The 26,035-nt window shown below is 49.9% G+C and overlaps 2 protein-coding genes across 8 annotated transcripts in view; one reads left to right on the top strand and one right to left on the bottom strand.

The window, feature by feature from the left end:
• The window catches only part of LOC135909194 (BBSome complex member BBS2-like), a 147,999-nt gene that overhangs the window by 76,586 nt on the left and 45,378 nt on the right, over window positions 1-26,035 (bottom strand). For all 6 annotated transcript variants that reach the window (XM_065441025.2, XM_065441027.2, XM_065441029.2 and 3 more), the window contains 2 exons: window positions 19,726-19,782; window positions 18,273-18,370 (listed from right to left, as the gene is read on the bottom strand). In XM_065441025.2, the coding sequence (XP_065297097.2) occupies window positions 18,273-18,370; window positions 19,726-19,782 (155 nt within the window). The remainder of the gene's footprint in view (window positions 1-18,272; window positions 18,371-19,725; window positions 19,783-26,035) is intronic.
• The window catches only part of LOC135909196 (sodium-dependent glucose transporter 1A-like), a 115,824-nt gene continuing 90,583 nt past the window's right edge, over window positions 795-26,035 (top strand). Inside the window, exons 1-2 of one of the 2 annotated variants that reach the window (XM_065441035.2) lie at window positions 795-994; window positions 6,050-6,230. In XM_065441035.2, coding sequence (XP_065297107.1) covers window positions 6,166-6,230 — 65 coding nt within the window. In that variant the 5' untranslated portion in view covers window positions 795-994; window positions 6,050-6,165. Of the gene's footprint in view, window positions 995-6,049; window positions 6,231-6,323; window positions 6,608-26,035 lie in introns of those variants that run through there. The other variant, XM_065441034.2, reaches the window with a different exon arrangement.

The following is a 26,035-nucleotide window of genomic DNA, read 5'->3' as shown; positions in this document are numbered from 1 at the left end:
CGGAGTTATCTGCGCTTTCTGCGGTGCATTTTGTGTGCGCTGGTCTCTGGTGGCGTTCTTGTATGGATAAACAGTGTCTTGAAAGCTGAATGTTTGTACTTCATAACCTGTAATTTGTGTGACGATGTCTGAATATGGAATGAGTTTTATCTCTTTGTATGCATGGATTTCAGTGAGTGCTGATTATAACTCATATATATTATATAATTTGCTTACTTCTACGTGAAGTTGCCAGTGCGGGGGCCTGCGGCCTTGTCAAGCTGCAATGCGACAGCTTTCTCTGTAGGCCTCCGGCATCGTGTTTTTCGGATGCAAATAAAGATATTATTATTATTATTATTATTATTATTATTATTATTATTATTATTATTATTATTATTATTATATGGTAAAGGTGACGTGAGAAGGCAAGGAAATGCTACTGCTTTGGGCTTTACTACGACAGACGCAACAGCGGTTGCGGGCACACAAGTTAAATTTAAGTTCAAAGTACGTTACGGTGCTTTTCTGTCATTTCTTAAAAATAAACACCACGGAAATTTGTCGATTGGTCAACTTACCCAGTGCGTGCGGAAGCAAAGCTGCATTGCATCACCCCGTAGGGTCTAGGCGACATTACGGAAGCTGTCTGTGATAGCGAGACGCTGTGTTGTGACGTCGTCGCGGTCTTGGAAGAACCATGATTCCGTGCTGCGTTATCACGCCTCTCGGGCCTATATATATATATATATATATATATATATATATATATCCATGCGTGCTGGTCAATAAACGTTCGTCGTCCGTGTCATCTGGCGACGAGGCACTTCGCCCACGCGCGGAGCTGGCTCGCCACTGCAGCGGAAGCAGCGTTCTACGCGGAAAGAGCACTCGGAATGTTCGTCGACTGAGCTGTACGTGTTCAAGGTGCACGACAGCCAACGGAGGTGTCGACAGAAGTCTATCGCAAGTGCTGACGGGAGGAATGGACTACTTCGGACGCAACGTGTGATGAGTACTGTCAAAATGCCTTCTTACGGGAAAGTAGCGGAGTTCGACGATAAAACTCACAACTTCGAATCATACGTGGAACGTTTTGAACTTTTTGTCGGCGCGAACGAAATCGCTGAGGAAAAAAAAACTGTCTGTATTTTTGAGTTATTGGCGCAGAAGCCTATGAGGTGCTGAAAAATCTGAGTGTTCCGAAAACGCCCGCCGAACAAACGTATGCTGAGGTACAGCGGTTGCTTAAAACCCATTACTGCCCGAAAAGCTCTGTGATTGCCGAACATTGCAAGTTCAATCGCCGCGTACAAGGTGTGGTAGTGCTTATTGTTGAACTGAAACACTTGGCCAGGAAGTGCGACTTTGGCACATTCTTGCAAGATGCGTTATCGTTACGGGACAGATTGGTTGCATGCTTGCGGAATGAGTAAAGCCAGCGCGCATTGTTCACTGCAGAGAAATTAACCTTTGAGGGGGCGTGCAAAATTGCATTGGATCGGGAGCTGGCGGCAGAAGACGCCAGCTCCCTATAATGCAAACAAGAGTAGCAAACTTATCGCTACATTCTTTGCAGGCTAAGAGAAAGAGCGCAAGGAACGAAAGAATGTCCAAGTTTCCTGACCAGGTGTCAGTAAAAGCCTCTTGTGAAAGATGTGGCAGGAAGCACGAATCGCAGAAGTGTTGGTACAAAAATTTTAAATGCCGTAAGTGTTCAAAAATCGGTCACTTGCAGAAAATGTGCCCTAAGGCAAAGCTCCTGAATACAGTGGGTGACACTGAGGACAAGGGAGAAGAGTTAGACGTGTACTATTTGAAAAACTTGACGCGATCAAGTTACGAAGTAAATGTTGGAAGGCAAGCCATTGAGAATGTAGATCGACACTGGCGCGGCTGTTTCGATTGTTCCTGAGAGTGTGTGCAATTCTGTCTTTCCGCAAGTGTGTGCCCACTAGCATGCCATTGCGCACGGGAGAGCAGCTATCTTTGAAAGGCCGCTGTGTCGTATTGGTCTTCTACGGCAATCGGAACCTGAATCTTCGTATCGCGCGATAACGGGAGGCCGCTGCCGCCGACACTGTCGGGTCGCAACTGGCTTGAACGCCTTCGGCGGCAGCAGATCGGCCACATTTCGGGAGGAAACCGCGTCGAAGCACTGCGCGGTGTTCTCGAGCACGTTGGGGACAGTACGGCGAAAATGGTGCTGAACCGGAATGCTGCTCCAGTTTTTAGTCGCGCGCGGTCAGTTACCTTCGCGCTGCGGGAAAGCGTAGCAAAACAACTCGCCCAAATGGTAGCGACGGGCATGCTTCGGCAAGTTGCACACAGTGACTGGGCAACACCGGTTGTAGTGGTGCAGAACAAAGATGGCAGCCTGCGGATATGCGGGGATTATAATGTTACGGTAAACCCATTGTTGAAAACCGAACACTACCCGCTACCACGACCAGAGGACTTGTATTCAACACAAGCAGGTAGAAAGATATTTTGTGTGCTTGATCTTTCTGCTGCATACCAGCAAGTGCCGCTCGCTCCAGAAGCCAGACCACTTTTGACCATTAACACTAGTTCGGGACTTTTTGAATTTCAACGCCTTCCGTACGGTGTGGCGAGCGCTCCAGCCATTTTCCAAGCCCTAATGGATGAAGTGTTGAAGCGCATTCCGAGAGTTGGCTGCTACATTGATGACGTCATTGTAGCAGGGTCAGACATGGATGACTGTCAAAAGACGCCTGAGCGTGTCTTGCAGAGGTTGTGTGCCTTCAACATTACACTGAATGTCGACAAGTGTCGTTTCTTTCAAAGCTCAGTGACCTATTTGGGTCACAAAGTGACTGCGGAGGGCATTTACCCTACTGACGCCAAAGTACAGGCAATCCTGGAAGCGCCGGAGCCAACTTCAGTCTCCGAACTGAAGGCGCATCTTGGAATGTTGAATTTTTATTTAAAATTTTTGGATAACGTGTCCACAGTAGCACAGCCACTTTACCAGCTTCTAAAAACAAATCAAGAGTGGTCATAGTCTACAGAATGCCGCGACTTGTTCCGATCCACCAAAAAGCTGCTCACAAGCAGCAAAGTGCTGACCTTCTACGATGTCAATAAGCCTGTCGGCATGCTTTGCGACGCCGCATCTTATGGCTTGGGCGCTCGTATCTTTCATAAGATGCCAGACGGCAGCGAACGTCCCATAGCTTTTGCCTCCCGAACGCTGACAGCTGCAGAAATGAAGTACCTGCAATGTGAGCGCGAAGCCTTGGCTTTAGTTTTTGGGTTGAAGAAATTCCATCGGTATTTATACGGCCGGGAATTTACACTTTACACCGACCATCAGTCATTGCTGGGAACCCTTGGCCAGGACAAACCAACGCCTACTTTGGCCGCAGTGCGCATGCAGCGTTGGGTCATGATACTTGCTGCCTACAGTTATCGGCTTAAGTACCGCAAAGGCAAGAACCTGGAAGTAGCGGATGTGCTGTCCAGACTGCCGCAGGCTGAGAAGGAAACTGATGTTGCAGATGAATGCTTGGCAGTTTTCGAGAGCCTGTCGTTATATGCTGCGGATGTTGCTAAGGCCACAAAGCGCAACTTGACTTTGAGTCGTGTGTCTAATACACACTAAATGGTTGGCCAAACCAATACCCGGAAGAAATGAAGGCATATCACGTGCGCCGTTATGAATTGTCCCTTGAGCAAGGGTGCCCAACATGGGGCACTCGGGTAGTAATGCCGGATCAGTTCAGAGAACGCGTGTTAAACTTGCTTCATGATGAGCACCCTGGCAGCACTCGCATGAAAATGCTAGCCAGAAGCTTTGTATGGTGACCGGGTCTGGATCAAACCATCTAGATGTACGTCAGGAAATGCAAAATCTGCCGGGCAGTCCAACCAGCTGCCCAATCTGTGCCGCTCCATCCGTGGAGCTACCCATCGAAGTGTTGGGCACGAGTTCACGTTGATTTTGCATGCAACAATTCTCACATGTTCCTTGTTTTAGTTGATTCTTTTTCTAAATGGGTGGCAGTTTGGCCGATGTCCTCAACGTCTACCACGAAGACGGTTGAGAGACTAAGAAATGTCTTTGCAGCCTGCGGGCTGCCTGAAACGTTATTCAATGACAACGGGCCTCAGTTCAAGTCTGTTGAGTTCTCGGACTTCTTAGAGCGCACTGGTGTGAAGCATGTCCGTGCCCCGCCATATCACCCCGCGTCCAATGGTGCGGCGGAGCGCACCGTTCACACGATAAAACGGGCGCTGTTAAAGCAAGTCATGGAGCGTGGTGTGACTCGCGTGCGATCGCTTCAGGAGTGTGTGGATAATTTTCTTATCGCCTACAGAAATACACCAAGCAGTTTGACGGGGCAAACACCGGCGCAGTTGTTTCTTAGGCGTCAACCGCGCACGAAGCTTTCTTCGCTCAAGCCCAGCTTTGTCGATGACATGCGGCAAAAGCGAGCTGACATGAAAAACAAGCGTGATGTGTCGCGTGGTGCTAATCGTGTGTTTCGCGAAGGGGATCGCGTGTACGTGAAGACGCTGCGAGGGGAACGTTCCTCTTGGGAGGCAGGTGTGGTTCAACAAGTTGTGAGTGCTGTGACGTATGTTGTGGAAGTGCACAGGCATCTTCGATTCACCCAGGCCGACCACCTACGCCCACACCATGCTGATCCAGCGGCAGCCCCAGAGCGACCAGTTGCAACAGAACCGTCAAATTGTCGGCCTCTACTCGGCGGTCCGTTACCTAATGAAAGGGCTCTATCAGCTCGAGTACCAGAAGGACAGAGTCCGACAACTATTCAACCTCCTCTACTGGATGACGTAGTGCCGACCTCTGTTAGTACAGACTTGGCACCACAGCAAAGCCCAGGGCAGCTGCAAGTGTCAGAGCCAACGCCACCTTGAAGGGATGAACCAATCCTCCGTAGAAGCACTCGTTTGCGCAAGCAACCGGATCGGTTCAGACACGAGAAGTTTTAAGTAGAGCCTGTGGGGGTGGGGGGGGGGAAGTAATGTGATAGCGCGACGCTGTGTTGTGACGTCATCGCGGTCTTGGAAGAACCATGATTCCGTGCTGCGTTATCACGCCTCTCGGGCCTATGTATATTCCTGCCTACTGTTCAATAAACGTTCTTCGTTCGTCGTCCATGTCTGGCGTCAGCCATATCGCTGTCATACATCAGCACTTCTGTGCCCGCAGCGGCAACTCTGCGGCTGTCGCATTGCTCGAAGTCGCGGGTTTGATCCCGACCACGGCAGCCGCATTTCGACGGGGGCACACACACAAAAAAAAAAAAACACGCTCGTGCACTTAGATTTAGGGACACGGCTAAGAACACCGCGGTGTCAAAATTAGTCCGGAGTCCGCCACTACGGCGGGCCTCATAATCTGATTGTAGTTTTGGCATGCACAGCCACACAATCCCTATTAAAGTTTAATACTTCTGCCACGATGCGATGTGCAATGTGAGGCAATGAGTATGCTCAACTCTCTCAGAAGTTATGAAGTATGGCGCACACCAAGAACTCAAGCAAACACTTCCGCCTGTATGTTCTGTGAACCACACGTACAAATAGCAGTGGTGCACGCAAGATAACGTTTTGCAACTTACCACTCTCGTGTTTAAATAAACGTTCAATAAATTAAACGCTCGCCGTCAACATCACCGCTAATTAGCGTCAATCAAAGCAAACAACACAGAAAGCTTCGCTTACATAGATACCCACAGTGCGTGGGACCCGCATAATTTTTTTTTATTCTTCTTACAACCACAAAAGCAAAAAAAAAATCAAACATTTCCTCAACGAGTCTTATAGTCTGGTACACTCTTCCAACGTTACCGCTTCTGCTGTGTGCAAACGATTCCGCGATTTCTCCTGGAACAACTTCTGCTTCTCCGGCAGCATACTGTGTGAGCTGCTTGTCAAGCTGTTTCGAAAGACACCGTGCTGCTGCGACCAAAGGTCCCCACTTGAGACACGGTTGTCTTATTTCGTACCGCTTTCTACACGCATGTGTTGTTATCACTTTATTTCTGCGTGAACTCGCAGATGTCCCGTTCCACTACAGGCGGCGCTCGCGTTGGGACCCGCCTGGCGCCATGGCCCGGCGTCACCACGTGGCCATACTTGATTTGTTCTCGGAGCGGTGGAGAGTGGCGCGCCGCTGCGAGCGAGTGACAAGCCATGGGTAGCGACGCGCGGAACAAGGCTTTCGCCGGCGTGCGCTACCATACACCAGAGGAGGTCAGGTGAGACGCATGCTGGCTGTTCGCCAAGCTTAGTTGCGTGCAGCACAGTTACGCTGGCGGCGCGGATGGAGATATCGGAAGAGGTAATTCAGGTGCAACGCGAAAAGCCGCACTGTAGCCGGCACAAATTAGGCATTTCAAGCTGAAATTGCACGGCATATCCGTGGCCACATGGTCAACGCGTCCGCTTTCGACAAAGCGGTGCCTTGGCAGTGCACGACGGACGAGAGTGCGAGTGACGTCAGAGGCCAGCCGTTGCTCGATCGCTGTTGCACTGATGACGCAGCTGGCCTGCGTGCACGACGCGCACGGCCGACGAGCAGCACACATCGAGCAACTAGCGAGAAAACGCCGGACAGGCGCTGCGAACGGATCACGTAAGGACTGGCGCTTATTTATTTACATTACCCCTAAGGGCCCTCACGCGAGGGTATTATATAGGGGCGGGGGGCACAAACATGAGATATACGCAAGAAATAAAACTACATGAAATAACCCCCCCCCCCACACACACACACAAGGAACATAAAATAAATAGATATGAACAAGGGGTATATGCACTTAGCCATGAACACACAAGAACATTTTACATAATATGTAAATATGTGCATATAACAATGAGTAATAACTAATTTGCTACCACTAACAGTTTTCTTGCAACAAGGTTTGGAAAGATGGTAAGTTAACTTCAGTAGCTGTGCGTGATGGTAGGTTATTCCATTCTATTATTGTGCGAGGAATAAATGATTCTGCGTAGAGCGATGAGCGGCACAATATGCGTTTTACTCTGTTAGCGTGGTCACGGCGCGGGAAAACTGCAGGGGGTGGTAAAAAGAAGTAATCGTGAAGCGTGGAATGGTGATAAAGTTTATGAAATAAGGTTAGGCGAGCAAACTGGCGTCGACGTGATAGTGATTCCAACTCGGCACGTTGTTTTAACGATGTGACGCTGGTGAAGCGTGAATAATCGGAAAAGATGAAGCGAACAGCACGGTTTTGCAGAGATTCAATGTTGTTGATTGTGTATGCTTGATCAGGATCCCATATGGCAGAAGCATATTCAATTTTTGAGCGGATCAGCGTGATATAAGCAAGTTTATTTAAGTGTGAAGGTTACGTGTGATTTAAGTGTGAAGGTTTGAGGTTACGCTTAAGAAGACCGAGTGCTCGGATAGCTGATGCTAAGGCGGTGTTAACTGGTAATGCCAAGTTAAGTCAGACTGAAGATGAAGGCCAAGATACTTGTAAGTTGGCGCAAGTTCTACTCTAGCATTATTGAGAAAGTAGGTGGTAGGAAGTCGAGTGGAATTGTTGGTAAATGACATTAGCTTGGTTTTAGACGTATTTAAAGACATTAACCACGAGGAGCACCAAGCGATCACCGCATCAAGATCAGTTTGTAAGGAAAATCGGTCAGCGTCATTACTAATATTACGATACATAACACAATCATCTGCGAATAATCGAATTCGATATGACACATTTGGGTAGATCATTAACTAAAATTAAGAAAAGTAGGGGACCAGATTGGCGTTGGCCAATCCTTGGCACATTATCAGCGAACGAGTGCGGCTAATGAGAAAATACACTTTTACAGCTAAGCTGTATACCTCTACCGTCCAAGGGAATTTTTGTGTCGTTGGCGTGGTAAGCAAAAAACTCCCGATACGTGGCCCGATACCGGAGATAGTGCAATGCCGGCCCGACCCTCGGTGGAGGTGAAGCAAGTGTTAAGCACTCCCCATACTTGGGCCGATGCCGGAGCTAGTGCAATACCGACCCGACCCGCAGCGGAGGTGAAGCAGGCGTTAAGCACTCCCCATACGTGGGCCGATGCCGGAGCTAGTGCAATACCGACCCGACCCGCAGTGGAGGTGAAGCAGGCGTCAAGCACTCCCCATACTTGGGCCGGTCCCGAAGATAGTGCAATACCAGCCCGACCCGCGGTAGAGGTGAAGCAGGCGTTGTGAGGATATGGATGTCAATCCCACCGCTCGTAACCCGTTGTCAAGTTTGGAGTCGGGAATGAATTAGATGGTAGCTGGCCCATGCCGTCGTCCAATTTATCCACGCTGATGACGTTGTTGAAGGGAAAGACTGCTTCTCATCGAGATCGAGGAATATGGGTCTATTTACAGTATCTACATAAGGATGTTGCAGTTCATCAGCCTAGCATGACTGCGAGAGAAAGTACACTGAGCAGCCGCACAACAGCGGTATATAAACACTTGGTCCTCCCTGGATCCCTAGGTGAGAGAACCGTTGGACCAAGCATCGTAGACGAACCGCCTTTGAGCGGGAGGGCTTACACACACACACTTCCGCACCAGTTCCACGGACCCTACCTAGGACAGACGGTCTTCGCAGAACTCGGGGCTTACGTGAGGAACGGTGCGTGGGAAGGGGCCTCCAACTACGTTCCCTCGTGAACTCCCTTGCTCACAGCCACGACCGGCTTTATTACTTCGTGCTCACAGCAGACCGCGTCGGCGGTGGCGTGTTCCGCCACAAAGCCTGGTTAAGGGCGATAGCACAGCAAGACCAGATCGTGGTATGCACAGTGCCGGAGGTGCAAGGACGGAACGGAGAAATCGCCAAGGACGTTGTGGCTGTTAATTGTGAGATAAGAAAGCTAAGCCAGGAGAAAGGATTTGAAGTGGCAGACATAAACAGAGAAGTGCATAGAGCAGGCTTTGGCGGAGGCTTTACACGTCATGGCATCCACTTTAATGGAAGGCTAGGAGCCGAGATCAGCTGGCGCCTGGCAGGTCGGGCAGTAGCTTTTTTATGGTGTCCACTGCGCCTCAGGGCGTAGGGGTAGATAGAAACAGTGTAGAAAGTGCAACAGTAGAGGCTGACGCCAATAACATGGTCACTAGGAGGTCCCGGAAGAAAACTACAAAATATAAATTTAACACCAGGATCAGGTACATAAACATGCAAGGCGGTAGAAAGAGTGAAGTGGTTAGAAATACAACAGCAGTTAAAGGAGGAAGAAGTAGGTATAGGCGCGCCATGCGAAGCACATCTAAGGGATCTAGAAGACCCACCGTTTATTGAAGGCTACGTCTGGGAAGGGAGCAATAGAACAACAATGGAGAGGAAGAGAGGAGGAGTAGGCATGCTGATACATCAAGGAACAAATTGGAGAAGAATAAAGTTAACTTGTAAAGAACATGTCTGGGTATCGGGTACAATTGCCGGTAAAGAGACATGGCTAGGAGTAGTTTATTTAGGGACAGGGGCCAAATGCAGGCAAGAGAACAAGGATCTCGTGAAGTGTCTCGATGACGATATAAAGCAGTTTGGAGAAGGTGCCGATATTTGTCTGCTGGGTGACATGAATGGCCACATCGAGGATCTGGATGGATACGTAGATTGTAATGGGAGGTTGATGCTAGACTTCTGCGAGCGACACAACCTAGTTATAGTAAATAGAGAAACTAAGTGTGAGGGACAAATCACGTGGGAGTCCCGCAACAGACAAACGACCATTGATTACTGCTTAATGTCGCAGGGGTTGTATAGCAAGCTCACAACAATGGAAATAGACGAAGAGGGGACGTACAGCCTCGGAAGTGATCATAAGCGTATTAGTCTACTGTTGGGAGCCCTGCTCAAAAGAGAAATGCAGGGAAGTCAAAAAGAGTACGCAATTAAATGACGAACAAATAGCGCAAATAGCGGCCGGCATAGAGGAAGCAATAGAAAAACATCCATGGAAAGGTGGGAATTTAATCAGTTAGAACTACTCATTAGTACAAAAATAAAAGAAGTAAAAGGAGTAAACCGCTGGAGAGGAAAGAGGAAGCCACGAAGTTGGTGCAATAAGGAAATTATGGAAGCCATCGAACAACGACGGTTGGCATCTCGGGAACACAGAGAAGCAAAGAGGGCGCAGTTAGCTGAAGAGGAAATAGGCCAAAAATGGGAACCTTATAAACAAAAGAAACAACAAGTGCAGGTGCTCTCGTCCAGGCTAAAATAGAGCAGTCCTCTGATCGCTGGCTGGCTGAAGTTCACGATGCAACTAATAAAGGGAGGTCAAGAAAATTCTGGAACCGTATAAGCTGGCTGGGTAAAGCAAATCACAGAAAGCAGGAACAGATTCACGATGCCGAAGGAAATTGTTTAGAGGGAGATGACGCTGTGAACTACATCGGTTCAGTTATAGCAGAGTCATTTAGGAAAAACGATAGGGTAATCGCCCGAAATGAGAAAGCAGCACAGGATAGCACAATAGAAAACAGCTTAGAACTGACCAATCTTAACTGGAAAAAGGCGGAAGCAAATGTTCCAAAATGCACGTCCGCGGGGATAGACGGAATTCCCAACACCATGCATAGCCACTGAGCAACCACGGCGGGTGCACGCCTACTTTAAAGCAATGATCTGGACGAGATGAAACGTAAAACGGCTGCGTGAGGAGCCGCTCTTCAAATACAGTGTTGAAGTGGAAAACTTTATGAAATAGCGAAAGGCGAGCGCGGTTTCCACGGTATGAAAGATCTGGTAAGTTTAGGGCATTTTTCATTGCTGTAACGCTGGAATGACGCGAGTAATTTGATGAAATGAATCTAGCTGCACGGTTTTGGATTGATTCGAGGGCAACAGAGAGTGGTTTGAGCGGGATCCCATATGGCGCATGGGTGTTCGAGCTTTAAGCGTACCAATGTTCGGTAAAGAATTACTTTAGGGGATGAAGGCGCAGATGCAAAATTACGACGCAGGTATCCGAACATGTGGTTAGCATTATTACAGACGTACTCAATGTGGGTGTGCCATGAGAGGTTATTTGTGATATGAAAGCCGAGATACTTGTATGAGTCAACATGTGTTAGCTTATTACTGTTAAGAAAGTGTAAGCGCGTGTTACTGCATCTTAAATGGCGGGAAATTTGCATAGCTTTACATGTGGTTACGTTAAGTTGCATTAGCCATTTAGTGCACCAGAATGACACATTATTCAGATCGTTTTGCAGTTTACTATAACATTACTAATCCATCTGATGCATGTAAAGTACACAGTCGTCAGCGAAGAGCTTAATAGAGGAAAACGTAATGTAGTCAGGGACATCGTTAATATAGATGAGGAAAAACAGTGGGCCTAGCACCGATCCTTGCGGCACACCCGATGTTACAGCAGAGGAAAGAGAAGAGTAATCATTAGCTGTTACATACTGTGTTCTGTTAGTCAGGAAGTCTCTAATCCAAGATAAGACGTCAGGATCAATATTAAGTTTGCTGAGCTTAAGGATCAGTAAATTATGTGGGACCGTATCAAATGCCTTCGCAAAATCCAGGAAAATGCAGTCAGTATCAAAACCTAGGTCAGCATTAAAGAACAGGTCATTGGTAAATGACAATATCTGAGTTTCACATGAAAAGTGCTTCCTAAAGCCGTGCTGACAAGGCTTAAAACATGAACTTGTTTCTAGGAAATTAACTGTGAATAAATGGTGTGTTCTAGAATTTTGCAAGGAATACTGCTTAATGAGAAAGGGCGATAGTTCTTGGGTGAATGCGTAGTACCTGACTTGTGAACAGGAACCACCTTCCCATCTTTCCAATCGCCGGGTGAAATTGAGCATTGGAAGGACTGTTAAAATTTTTTAGTGAGAATAATAGATGAATACACGGCAGTACATTTTAGAATTTTCGTCGTGATTTCGTTGGGTCCTGCAGGTGAAGGTATGTTTAAACCACTAATTAGATTTGTTGCACTGTCCCAATCTATTACAATGGTGTCCATGGGCGGGAGATTCCGAACCGCAATCAAAGGGTTAGGAAAAGGTGACACTTTATGAAAAACTGATGTGAAAGCATTATTCAGCACAATTGCAGCATTCATTGGAGGAACAGCGATGTCGGAATGTTCTAAATGTATTTGCCTGTTAGTTTTGCCGCCAACAACGCTCCAAAATTTACGAGGGTTACTGCGCAAGTACGAAGGAAGCGTAACAGTTAAGAAAACTTGTTTTGCTTCAGCAACCGTCCGAACATAAGCAGCGTTAGCGGCTTGATAATCCGACCAAGGTATGGTGAGGTTCGAACGTTTCGCGCATCGAAACGAGCGCTTCTTTTTGTTGCGTAGGCGGCGTAATGTTGCATTGAACCACGGGGAAACGTTGGTCAGGTTGAACAATTTTTTGGGTGCATAACGATCAATAAGATACAGTAATTTGCTTTTATACATCAACCAATTTTTGTTGACCGAGCGCTGGTCAAACTCAGCAATAAATTAATCAACAAAGCGTTCCATTTCTTCCGTCATATAGCCTGAACATCGGCTCCACAGAAATCACGGATATGATTTACACTTTTTTTTAAATACGAACACGAGCTTGTATATCAAAATGCAACACGAAGTGATCACTTATTCCTGGCTCATAACTCATTGCAGAAACAAGGTCAGGTGAGGTGAGCATTGCTGGAGGAGGGACTTTCATTTTTAGAGGTTGTTCAGATAGAAAAATTCTGCTTACAAAATATCCACACTCTTTTGGAAGTAACCGCTGCAGGTACACACACTACCAAGGGTGAGCTTTGCGTTGCGTCATGAGGAACTGGCTCCTTAAAATTGGTTGTCAGTCCCTTTAAGTTCTGCAGGCAGATGTCGCCGCCGCCACAACGAGAACAGCGTTCTGGTGGTCACGTGCACTTGGAGCACATGTGTGTCTCGGAAACTGAACGTGCACCTCGGCATATAGCTCACAGCGACATCATACCAGCGCCAGTGGCACGCATTTTCTCCGATGATCCCCGCCGTCGTATAGAGACTTGAGAGAGGGACCCTTTGCAGGTGGAGCCGATCTGATATCAGCCTGGTCAAGAGGAACTCCCTTGATAAGGAGTCTTGGAGGTCTGAAGGGGTACTTGAACGATACTAGACATTTTCGGAAAGTGTCCACACGCTTTGCGCCTGTCGGCAGCCAAGCATGTGTATACAATCCCTCATTATAGGTCACGTGTGAAGCACGTCATCTGTCTTCATTGCGTGTCTTCATTGTGAGCGAATTGAAACGTGAAATTTACGAGGTTGTTTTCTTGCTTGTAGATTACAATTACGGTTAGATTTCGCTTAGGCGCGCCTGCGACAAGCAGCGACAAATAGCGAGAGTGACATCGTCGAACCCGATGAGGCGGCGATGCGCGCCTCTTCCCCGCGGAGCTCGTTTCTTCGCCGCGGACAGCGTTTGTTTCTACGAAGACGTCAGGCGGTATTTAAGTATGGCCGTAGACGGTGCCCATCGCGGGGTGACGGGTGTTGATTAGTCGCAAATTAACAAAAAGCTATTAATAAGCTCTTAATAACTAACAAACGAAAAAAATGCTTCGCGCTCTATTTACAAACAAGAAACATGGATTGGCCCGATTCGACAATTACTACTCGATGGAATAGCCGTCTGAAGGCTTTTGGGCCTCGCCCAAAGCGCGTCACGCATACACGGCCCTCTGTCGTCGCCTGCCACTTTGTGTGCCCGCGGCTTGCTTTCTCCTCCTTGAAGGGGAGGCCGTAAACACGGGAATAGTCTCCCTGTGCCCTCACTCTCGCGGCGTATTCCACTGCAGTCGCTGCCTGACTGGCCCTGTTCGGACACGCATACCTCAGCCCGGTTGAACCTTTCAGCCGCACCCCTACTCGCAGAGACGCGTCCTGTTTTGTTATTAGGCGACGCCTCCGTTTTTTCAACCGCCACAATGAACCTTGTGAAGTTTTGCGCGATGGCCGGTTCCCTTGTCTTACGGGCTGCGGTGTGGCGTCTTTCTTGATTTCTCGCTCCGCCGAATACTTCGCTCGTTTTAACTTGCGCCGTCTGAAGAATGTTTGCCATGCCAGGCGCTGACCGGATGTGGAATCCAGGGCGTGCAATCAGGCATGCATAACATGTGGTTCATTCCACTCCAATCTGGTGCATCGGCGTTCAAAAATGCGGAGCATCCTTGCAGCATCTGTCCTGGAGAGCAAGGTTGATAGGCAAGGGTCTTCTCTACGTGAGCCAAACGAGCAGCTCAGTCGACACGTTCGTTGCCGATACCGCTTTTTCTGGAATGCGGCGGTAGAGCTGTTCGGCTGGACGGAGCCGTCGGTGTATATGCGTGTGTACTTCCCGTACTTATACGCTGCTTAAGAGCCGGCGATGCTGCCTTTCTCCGGGCGCCTTGTACTGTCAGGTTGATCTGAACGAAGCACGTACCAAGGAGGAGTCGAAGATCTTGCGGCAGGTGTGAAGCAAGATGGTATAGCCTCGTGGTTTGCGGCTACTGTTCGGCAGAGCGAGGCACGTGGCCTCTCCGTGGGGGCGAGATGGTGGTCCGGGCATGCAAGGTGCCCTACGCGCGCCATTGTTGCTTCAGCTGCGATCTTGATGAGAAGTCCTCGAGCGATTGCAATAGCTTTCCGCCGCCGACGCACTTCGAGGAAGACCAAAACAAACCTGCAGCGTCAGAACACTTTGTTAAACACCATGGCTTGTTTTACTTTCGTTGGTTAATGCTGGCCGGCAAGCTGTACTGCTAGAAGCGAAGAAAAAGTATCATGTATGGTTGCAACATAGCGCTTGAACAGGTTTACGGGAGCGCGATTAAAAGGCAGGACAAAAGAAGACACACAAGGACACGCATGGCGCTGTGTGTCTTCGTTTGTCCTGTCTCTTAATCGCGCTGCCGTAAACCTATTCAAGATGCGTTACCAACGAGCCCACATTGGAACCGTCGTGAGAATAGCACTTGTAGACATTCCCCAGGTTTTTCCAGTGAATGCCTTCGAAAGGTGACAGATGCCTGTCAACCGCGGTTTCATGTACGCTACATGGGCGCTCCATGAGAGATGTCTCTGTCTATTATGACACCCAGGAATTTGTATGACCGAGCATAGGGCATTATCTGCCCATTGATTATTGCACTGTCGTGCGTCATAGGCGTACGCGCAAATGCCACAAGTGCACAATTTTCAGATGAAATTTCCATGCCTTGATTGCGGAGGTAAAGTGTGGTCTGAGTGGCAGCTTTTTGGAGCCTTGCGCGCACCTGTAGGCGTGTCACCCCAGACGCCCAGACGCATATGACATGCGCGTACATTGATAAATTAGCTGTGTTTTGATTCATTAAAAGTTCACTGTGCTTGGAATTCTGGCCATCTCGCCAGGATTCATTATACATATTGCCACGTGGTAGTGACGGTGAAGAAAGCAGCAGTATTGTGCATGACAAACTTGTCCTTTTATTGGGCGAACCTGCGCTCTCAAAAACAGGCTACACTCAAGAAACAACGACAGCGGCGAACACTGTTGCCGATCATCCAAAACCTCATGTGCCGGTCAAGCGCGTCGACTTTTATGCACGAGTTATCGAACGTTCCAGAGTAATCGGTGGTGCCCGCGTGTCTTCCATAAAGTTCTACACAATTCGCGTCGCACATGCAACCAGTTTACACAAGCTTAAGTGACAACAGAACCGCCGATAACATTCGAGAAACTTCCCATACATGCGGGCGCCTCTCGCGCTCAGCGATAACATTTGTTAGGCGGTGAAAAACGTTCACTCGTTACAGATAGACAAGTCCGCGTGTCAATATCTAGCAGGATACTCCTCGCCCGCTCACCCAGGCTCTGTGAGAAATTCCATCAGGTCCTGGCTTTGAGTTCATGGTTAAAAAATGGTAGATCCATGCGGGGGTCACGTGGTGGCAGGAAGCTGATGGAATGCGATACCTTGTTGGGAGCTGTGAGTTGCCCGGATAATCTGGCGCAGACGTCTTCTGCCTCATCGATATCTGGTCGCTGTTGGCAAATGGTCAGAGCCCTAAATGGAGACCGCTTTACAGGGGGAGCCCTTGTTTCGTCCTGTGTGATAAGGGCTACGAGGGTCTAGCGATTCACAAGAAAGCAGCCCAGCGTTGCGTCTCCAGCTTATCTAAAGGATGTCTCAGAATGACCAGTACAGATATTAAATAAACCTGTCTTCAGCAATACGGTGTGTGGCTACGTTGCTTTAATTGCATACTACTGCATCGTAGGATGGATTCTGCCGTAATTTTTCACCACATAGCCGCTGTCCGCCAAGCGTCGCTGTTTCCTTAACGGCACTGCACTGGAATCCATTGGTTTCTACAAGTTGGCTTTCATTTTACCGATCGATTTTCGCGGCATGTATGCGCATGTTGAACCAACGCTAGTCACACGCTCGGACACGCTGGAAGCAACGAATCCCGCCACTAAACTCAGGCCCCCGTGTTTCTAAGAAGCAAGGCGACTTAAAGACATTTCGGAGACAGTCCCGCAAAGATGGTTCGCTCTAGTGAAAGCGCACGCGGTAGGCGAAAGAAAGGCCATAGCGCCCGGCGACGACGACGTGTCGTCGTTGGTGGAGCGAAAGCGTGAGGAGAAAAGCGTGCGCAAAACGGCCTGGGCAGCGACGATGGCTACGACATGGCACCAGAGTAGCGCACATCGTCTGTATGGAAATACAGCTCTGCATGAGCGGAGGTCTGTCTCCGGCGACTGCTGTGAAGCGCGCTGGCTCTCGCGATCTCCCGATCAGACGCGCCACACATCTGTCCATTTGGAACGTGCCGCTCGAGGCACATTGCCCACGCCAGCCAATATATCGCGAAACACTTATAGAACTGCGCTCAAATTTCGCATTAGGGAGTATCACAATCGCCGGTGATATATATTTGTCTTTGTTCGACTTTCCCACTGCTGCTGCTGCTGCTGCTGCTGTCTGGCACACCGTGTCGGGGGGTGGTTCAGAGCGTGTATATATACAATGAAGGAGCGCGGCGAAGAAGAAAAGAGACCCGAGAAGCTCGTTTGGATTGCATCGCGTAGAATGTGCACAATGCTCTCTGGAGCTCCCGGGTCGCCGCCACATTAGCCTTGTGACATCTGTAATTTTCCGTGACCTCCTGCAAGCTCTTAGCTTTCTACTAACGCGCAAGTCCAGAGGGAAACTAGATAGAATGGAAGCGAGGAGGGGGGAGAGGAAGCAGACCGTGGGTAGAACCGACGCAGTCGCAAAACGAGTAAATGACAGCCTTGCCACTCTTCACACGCAGTTCCCATACAAATACAGGGGGGGGGGGGGGGGGGGAGGGTATAGGTAAAAGATGACGTGAGATGGCAAAAAACACTACTGCGATAGTCACGACAGCGGTTGCGGGGAAACTGGATAAACTTCAAGGTTGGGTAGGGTGCGTTCCTGCTATTTCTGAAATATAAATACCGTGCCAATATGTCAAGCGGACGAATTACGCAGGGCGTGCTGAAGTAGAACCGCATTAATTAAAGCGCACTGCAGGGTCTAGGGGACACTAGGGCAGCGGTCGAACGTCAAATCAACACTTGTGTGCCCGCCGCGGTAGCTTTTTGGCGATGGCATTGCTCGAGGTCGCAGATTTCATCCCGACCGCGGCAGCCGCATTTTGACGGGGCAGAATAGCAAATGCACGTGCACTTAGATTTAGGGACACGTTAAATAACAACACATTCTAAAAATTAATCCGGAGACCGCCACTATACGGCCTGCCTCATAATCCGATTGTGGTTTTGGCACGTACAGCCCCATAATCCAAGTTTAATGTTTCTGCCACGATGCAATCTGCCATGTGAAGCAATGAATATGGTCAGCCCTCTCAAAGGTTATGAAATATGGCGCACAACAACGCCTCAAGCAAATACCTCTCCCTTTGTGTGTTGTGTCATACGCAGAAAAACAGCAGCTGGTTCACGCACGGTAACGTTTAACATCAACTCGCAACTCTCCTGTTGGACTAGACGTTGAAGAAATTGAACATTCGCCGTCAGCACCACCGCTATATATCGTCAATCAAAGCAAACAGCACAGAAAGTTTCGCTTGCATCGATTCCCACAGTGCGGGGAGCCTGCATAATGTTTTCCTTTCAAATTTATTTAGTTTTTTCACTACATTATTCCTTTCTAGCGATTGCCGAGACGACGTTAGAACGAAGTGGAGAGCTTGCGCGGACAAGAAGCGAGGCCTTTTCGCCCGAGCGTCGGTAAAGAAGTGCGCGTGCTCACCAGACGAGGCTCTCTCCGTCGAAGATGCCTTCAGCGAAGAGGATCACCGCCCGGATGACGGTCTCGTTGTTGGTCTCCAGGGCCACCTCGACGTGTGGCTGTGTGACAACCGTCAAAGCAGCGAGTTGTTTCTGTGGCTTTGAGCATTTAATCGGCGCTTTCGCATGCATTTTGCATTTTTTATTAAACGAGTTAACAGGAAGCTTTAGCTCGGATGTCTAAATAAATGTAAAAGAAGAATTCGTTCTTCTCTGCATACAGGTCACCAAATTTGACGAGGTTTGTTGCGTTTAAAAGAAAAACTGAAAATTTGGTGACTGTTGTTCTCACATTTTAGATTTAGGTTCTAAATTTTTTTGGTTAGAAATTGGCAGAAATCGCAAATTTCCATAAAATGAAACTACCAAGTTAAAGAGGAAACGAACTGCGATTTCAGACGTGGCGTGACGGAGTGGACAGGACGAGCGGTATGTAGCAACTGAGGTTTATTACCACGAAACACGTAGCAGCAAAACGTCGCATCTGTGCGCAGCGTGCCTTGAAATACTGATGAAGAAAATGAAACGCGTGGCAGAAGGCACCCCATGATAACTATGGAAAGCGCCAAGGGGCAAATCAATCATCACAGGTTAATGAAAAACCGGGTTTCTTTATCTAGGAGAGCCACAGAAGGCTCACTTACATACGTGTCTTTTGCTTTGTATTTTATGGTAATAAAAGTCAATTAGATACCGCTCGTCCTGTCCACGTCCCTTCTGAAGTCGCGGTTGTTTTCCTCTTTAAACGTGTCGGACCAACTGGCCCAAAGTTCCCCCCTCTTGAGCCTATCAAGTTTACAAATGTGTAACTCGACAATGAAAAATGGTATTACAATTCCGTAAATTGCATCTAATAGTACATCTAAAGTGGGCAAAATTGATATGTTACGCATGAACGTATAAAAATCTAGTAATATGGAATTGCAGCTTTTGCAGCACCCTTGCGCACACCGTAAGGAATTCACGTACGATAGACGTTGACAAATGGAATTTGTGCGCTTTGAATGGTCTAATGGATGCCGTTTACAAAAGCGCGATATCTGTCATTCATGCCGAGCTATTAATTTTTAAACTTCGTGCTTCTATATTTTTCCAACTTCCGAATTTTTGAAAGTGCTTTTAACGAAATTCAAGCCCTAAATAGAAATTTCGCTTTCAACAGTCACTAGAATTTATTTTTCTCTCTCATATGTCGCAAATTTCGTTAAATTCGGGGTTGTTTCACAAGACCGTTTCTGCGTTTTACACGTATTTGAATAGGCCGCGTCGGAGTTACGCTCGAGCTAAAGCTTCCTCTTACAGACCATTTATTAGATTTCAGATGTCTACTGAGGTGGCCAATGCAGACCGAGAGAACATCAAGCGCTAATTGCTTGCCACATTTGTGACGCGGGTTTGAGTTCCGCAACGCTCACCGGGATGCCGCCGGAGCCGGAGTTGATAGCCAGGAGGGTCTTCAGCTGCGTGTTGGCCTGCGCGGGAAATCGTTTTGTTACGATAGAATTTTTGCCGTCATCGTTGCCGTGAGGTTCCGCATATATTTAATTATGTGTATCCTATATATGCGGTGCCCTGCTGTATTATGTGCGGTGTATGCGGGTTATCTTGCCACACCATTCTATCACTAAAGTTAGTCATACCACGTCTTGCATTCTTCACACTATTCTTCAGAATTTTGAGAAAGGCAGCCCACAAACGAATGTCATGGAACGAAACACCAACAGCGCATGCCTCTCATCGTAAATCTTCTCGGACTTTCATATTAAGAGTGCGAAAGAGTAAGGAGCTCATACCTTAAAAATTGGCGCGGCTGTGCACCACCTCCGGCATCGGCCCAGGTTTGAAGCATAACCGATGCGGAAAAGTGGTGGTAAAGTCGCTAAGACGCTGACTTTAATTATGAAACATAAATAATATTGCCGATGGTATGATTCAAACTGAGGACCCCTAGCAAAACGGCTCGTTTTTTACTTAGTCAGCTTACGCTTACTTCAATCGATCCTGCCACTACAGTTACGAGTCTTGCACTTGGTGTATTGTTCTAACATGTTGCTATCGAATTCATTGCTTCGCCTGTATTGCAAAACTGTGTATTTTTTCATAGTTCCATGGCGGGCCTCAGATGCGCTGGACGTGGGTTTTTCTCTCGGAATATGACCACGGGAAGCGTGTGCTGCCAATTAAAGGAGCTACTGTCGAGGTTGCGGCCGCCGACGACGTAGTTGCTTCAGAATCCATAGCGGCACTAGAGTTACTGTATATGCTACCACAGGTAGCAGAGTTGCGTGTCTGTTTTATCACACCGCTAGCGCCTCTATTGGCACAGCGTCATCACGTGGTAGTCAAGCAACCGTGCATTGCGGAGAAGCAGATGCTTGGGCCAATTTTTGTATTTCCCGACGCCGCCGCTGCAGCGAACTGGATTGACACAAGTTATCGCCAGTCAAATTCAAAGCGAATCCGGCCGACCTTGGCATTCGCTGTTCGCGTGCGGGCTAGCTGCGGAGAGCTAGCTATATAGCTATGTCAATGTAGCTATGTCAGTCCTGTGAGAGAAAAACCTTCACTACACTCCCACAGAAGGTTACTTTTGGAATCCCTGCAGTGAAAAGGCACATAATGAAGTGGTACTTGCAGGTGTGGCTGATATCCAGTGCATGTTAGTAGGTGGGTACGTTTCTACAGCAAGTCTAATGGGGTACCAGTGTCGAAATACTAATGGTTGGTCATTGATTCACCAGTAATGTTTTAGACTGCCTACACGTTGAGAGCTTTGGCACATAAGCAGGTATCTCTAATGCAAAACCGAGTACCCATTATCCAGTGTTCAGTGCAGCGCCGGATTATGGGCCCAGTGCCGCGCGCTGGATGCTGGGCAGGCGCGGCGTACTCGGAGGCACTGGGTACTGGTACGAAAGATAACTCCAGCGCGTTAAATGCGCGGTGCATATTTTATTGGAATACAAAAAGCAACAGAGTCAGCGATTTGGTGCAATAAAAAAAGAAAAAAGAAAAAAAAGCTCCGACCAGGATTCGATCGTCCGACCAAGCCCGGTACTTTACCACTGCGCCACGCCAGAGAGAGCACATAAGTGGATAATACGCCATGTCAAGGATCGAGAAGCAGTTTTAGTTTCAGAGATGTCTCGCTCAGTCATGGTAGATGCGCTATCGCCCTGCATATAAAACTCACGCCTGTACCACAAAGAAAATTTTGCTGTCCGTATTCAGTAGCATGCTCGAAAGTGCCACAACATCGATTTTCACTTGCGACTGGCATTTTAACTTTGAAAAAAGTCCTAAATGAACCGCCGACCCGGGACGCTGTATGGGCTGTTACTACTGATTTGGATAGCTGTTTCTTGTTCTTCACGCGAAGGATATGCAACGTTTTCTTAGTTCAGTGATGCCTTTCAGTCGACACGTCTGTCTGGTCACATATCTTCGTCAGGGAAGCGCAGGCTAGTGCCGGGAGCCTTCCGCGACAGCACACATATACCTGTGTTTATGACGCGTCACATCGCCGCTCATCGCTACTTGTGCTGGCACTATAAACATGAAAAAATAGTTTATTTAAGAACACCGATGCGAAAGCTGAAATATAGTGATTTATCCGTGTTAGACTTCTTGATTCCTGAGCCTAGGCGCGCCGAGAGCGTTCAGACGGACTCAGCGGATACGCTAGGCCGAAGCTTCGGTGGGCACCGATCTCGGCGCCTTTTTCTTAACGATCTTATGCAGTCAGCTGTTTCGATTCGCTTTGTTTGCGATTAGGCGGACAAGCAGTCCAAAAGCGAATGCAAAACTATCAACGGTCGATCGACGATACGGTAGGCATGCTGCTTGCAAAAACGGAGTGCGGCTTCGCCGCATAGATTGGTTGCTTCCCAGGCAAGATGGCGGACCTACGCGCAACTCTGCTACCTGTGGTAGCATATACAGTAACTCTAAGCGGTGTGCTGCCAGCGCCAGCAAGCGGCAGCAGCCGCCGCTGCCAACGCCGCATGTCACCGACGTTTCGCTACTGCCGAGGTTGCGGCCGCCGACAACGTAGATGCTTCAGACTCCATAGCACTACGTACTGCCAGCGCCAGCAAGCGGCGGCAGCCGCCGGTGCCAACGCCGCATGTCACCGACATTTCGCTGCTGTCGCGGTTGCGGCCGCCGACAACGTAGATGCTTCAGACTCCATAGCACTACGTACTGCCAGCGCCAGCAAGCGGCGGCAGCCGCCGGTGCCAACGCCGCATGTCACCGACATTTCGCTACTGTCGCGGTTGCGGCCGCCGACGATGTATGCTTCAGACTCCATAGCACTACGTACTGCCAGCGCCAGCAAGCGGCAGCAGCCGCCGGTGCCAACGCCGCATGTCACCGACATTTCGCTGCTGTCGCGGTTGCGGCCGCCGACAACGTAGATGCTTCAGACTCCATAGCACTACGTACTGCCAGCGCCAGCAAGCGGCGGCAGCCGCCGGTGCCAACGCCGCATGTCACCGACGTTTCGCTACTGTCGCGGTTGCGGCCGCCGACGAGGTATGCTTCAGACTCCATAGCACTACCTACTGCCAGCGCCAGCAAGCGGCAGCAGCCGCCGGTGCCAACGCCGCATGTCACCGACATTTCGCTACTGTCGCGGTTGCGGCCGCCGACGATGTATGCTTCAGACTCCATAGCACTACGTATTGCCAGCGCCAGCAAGCGGCAGCAGCCGCCGGTGCCAACGCCGCATGTCGCCGACATTTCGCTGCTGTCGCAGTTGCGGCCGCCGACGACGTAGATGCTTTAGACTCCATAGCACTACGTACTGCCAGCGCCAGCAAGCGGCGGCAGCCGCCGGTGCCAACGCCGCATGTCACCGACATTTCGCTACTGTCGCGGTTGCGGCCGCCGACGATGTATGCTTCAGACTCCATAGCACTACGTATTGCCAGCGCCAGCAAGCGGCGGCAGCCGCCGGTGCCAACGCCGCATGTCACCGACGTTTCGCTACTGTCGCGGTTGCGGCCGCCGACGATGTATGCTTCAGACTCCATAGCACTACGTACTGCCAGCGCCAGCAAGCGGCAGCAGCCGCCGGTGCCAACGCCGCATGTCGCCGACGTTTCGCTACTGCCGAGGTTGCGGCCGCCGACAACGTAGATGCTTCAGACTCCATAGCACTACGTACTGCCAGTGCCAGCAAGCGGCGGCAGCCGCCGGTGCCAACGCCGCATGTCACCGACATTTCGCTGCTGTCGCGGTTGCGGCCGCCGACAACGTAGATGCTTCAGACTCCATAGCACTACGTACTGCCAGTGCCAGCAAGCGGCGGCAGCCGCCGGTGCCAACGCCGCATGTCACCAACATTTCGCTACTGTCGCGGTTGCGGCCGCCGACGATGTATGCTTCAGACTCCATAGCACTACGTACTGCCAGCGCCAGCAAGCGGCAGCAGCCGCCGGTGCCAACGCCGCATGTCACCGACGTTTCGCTACTGCCGAGGTTGCGGCCGCCGACAACGTAGATGCTTCAGACTCCATAGCACTACGTACTGCCAGTGCCAGCAAGCGGCGGCAGCCGCCGGTGCCAACGCCGCATGTCACCGACGTTTCGCTACTGTCGCGGTTGCGGCCGCCGACGATGTATGCTTCAGACTCCATAGCACTACGTACTGCCAGCGCCAGCAAGCGGCAGCAGCCGCCGGTGCCAACGCCGCATGTCACCGACGTTTCGCTACTGCCGAGGTTGCGGCCGCCGACAACGTAGATGCTTCAGACTCCATAGCACTACGTACTGCCAGTGCCAGCAAGCGGCGGCAGCCGCCGGTGCCAACGCCGCATGTCACCGACATTTCGCTGCTGTCGCGGTTGCGGCCGCCGACAACGTAGATGCTTCAGACTCCATAGCACTACGTACTGCCAGCGCCAGCAAGCGGCGGCAGCCGCCGGTGCCAACGCCGCATGTCACCAACATTTCGCTACTGTCGCGGTTGCGGCCGCCGACGATGTATGCTTCAGACTCCATAGCACTACGTACTGCCAGCGCCAGCAAGCGGCAGCAGCCGCCGGTGCCAACGCCGCATGTCACCGACATTTCGCTGCTGTCGCGGTTGCGGCCGCCGACAACGTAGATGCTTCAGACTCCATAGCACTACGTACTGCCCAACGTTACTAGACTAGCTTCAGTTGTAAAACTCCCCGCCCGCGCGCTTACAGCCGCTGTCGCCACTTCTGTGATAGCCGCCAGAGGGCAACGCTGTTCCATCGGGCTCCACTGCAGACGCCTCGTTTCAGTCTTGAACTCGTGTGGACGGGCCGTTGGCGCGTGTTTCACGCTCCCTAGCGTTCTCCCTTGTCCGAATTAGTGATACCACGAGAAAGCGGTATCCATCTACAGCAATAAGATTTATCGCGCCAGTTCGTTGATACTGAAAGAAGGGTAAACTGCACGGAAGGAAGAAATGCATACAGCGAAGCGCAGAAGCTGCGTTTCTAAATGTCGTGTGTTTCTTCCTGTCGTCTTAAGGTTTCGCGCAGTTTAGGCTCACGAGCCTGAATATCTGGCCAAAGTGCGTGATTGTAGGATGATCTTCATCCCCACCGAAGCTTCTCACCACGCCAAAAAAAGCGCTACAAAAAGAAAAATGAGATCGGTTTTGTACACACAAGCCACAAAAAAAAAGAAAGTCGAATTTTTCATTCCGTGATGATGCTTAATGGGCGAAGCTGAAACGTGCGGCCCCTGTGTTTATCAATGGGTTAATCCCGAGTGTTCAATAAAGTATTTCTCAGTTATGAGGTTACACACACAATCGGCTGCGAGAGAGGACGACGTCACTGACGGTATGCCCGCAGTCCGCAGTTGTCGCTTGCGTTCGAAGATCTCGAGTTTGCTCGGCGGCGTGGTTAGCAGCCTTCGCCTGCGATTTGCCGCTTGTGATTCTTCGAAATAAAATTTCTTCAAAATTAAATCTTTCCGTTACGTAAGACCATGAGTGGCTCATACTCCCTTAAGCAATGGCTCATACCCCCGTAAACACGGACTCCCATTACGACGACAGAAGTGAAGTGAAATTCTACGCTGGAAAGATGAGCGGCCGCGCAGCCAGCTGTGGAAGACGACGACGAACGCGGGAGCAGTGGCACGAGGGCGTGCCGTTGATTTCGCAGCGAGTTCCCGGCCGGCACGAGGAATCGCTGTTTCACGCCGAGCGAAGCGCGGCATTGCTGGGAGCACAGACAAAGTGGTGCGCTGAACTGTTGACATCGTTCCGATAGCGGCTTATGTAGTCAGGTACGCAACACGTCGGCATCGTCTGCTGATATTCTTAAGAAACTCGGCGAAGGCTACAGCTCCACGGATGATACGCTTGCTGAAATTCGCCGTCCTCAACGAACCACAGAATACACTAACGCTGCACCGCGTGCTTAGTCCGGCCCGCCCGCGTAGCCGGCCAGTGAGGAAGTGAAGCCGGGCGCGACTGCAGCGCCAAGAAGGCGCGCGCGGGTGGCGGTTCCGCGCAACGGCGCCGAGTTTTAAAACTGAAGCTAGTCTAGTAACGTTGGTACTGCCAGTGCCAGCAAGCGGCGGCAGCCGCCGGTGCCAACGCCGCATGTCACCGACATTTCGCTACTGTCGCGGTTGCGGCCGCCGACGATGTATGCTTCAGACTCCATAGCACTACGTACTGCCAGCGCCAGCAAGCGGCAGCAGCCGCCGGTGCCAACGCCGCATGTCACCGAC

Source organism: Dermacentor albipictus, chromosome 9, assembly GCF_038994185.2.
Source record: "Dermacentor albipictus isolate Rhodes 1998 colony chromosome 9, USDA_Dalb.pri_finalv2, whole genome shotgun sequence".
In the NCBI taxonomy this organism is placed as follows: Eukaryota; Metazoa; Arthropoda; class Arachnida; order Ixodida; family Ixodidae; genus Dermacentor; species Dermacentor albipictus.
Note: the sequence above shows the minus strand (reverse complement) of the source record. Positions and strands in the feature narration are given on the sequence as shown.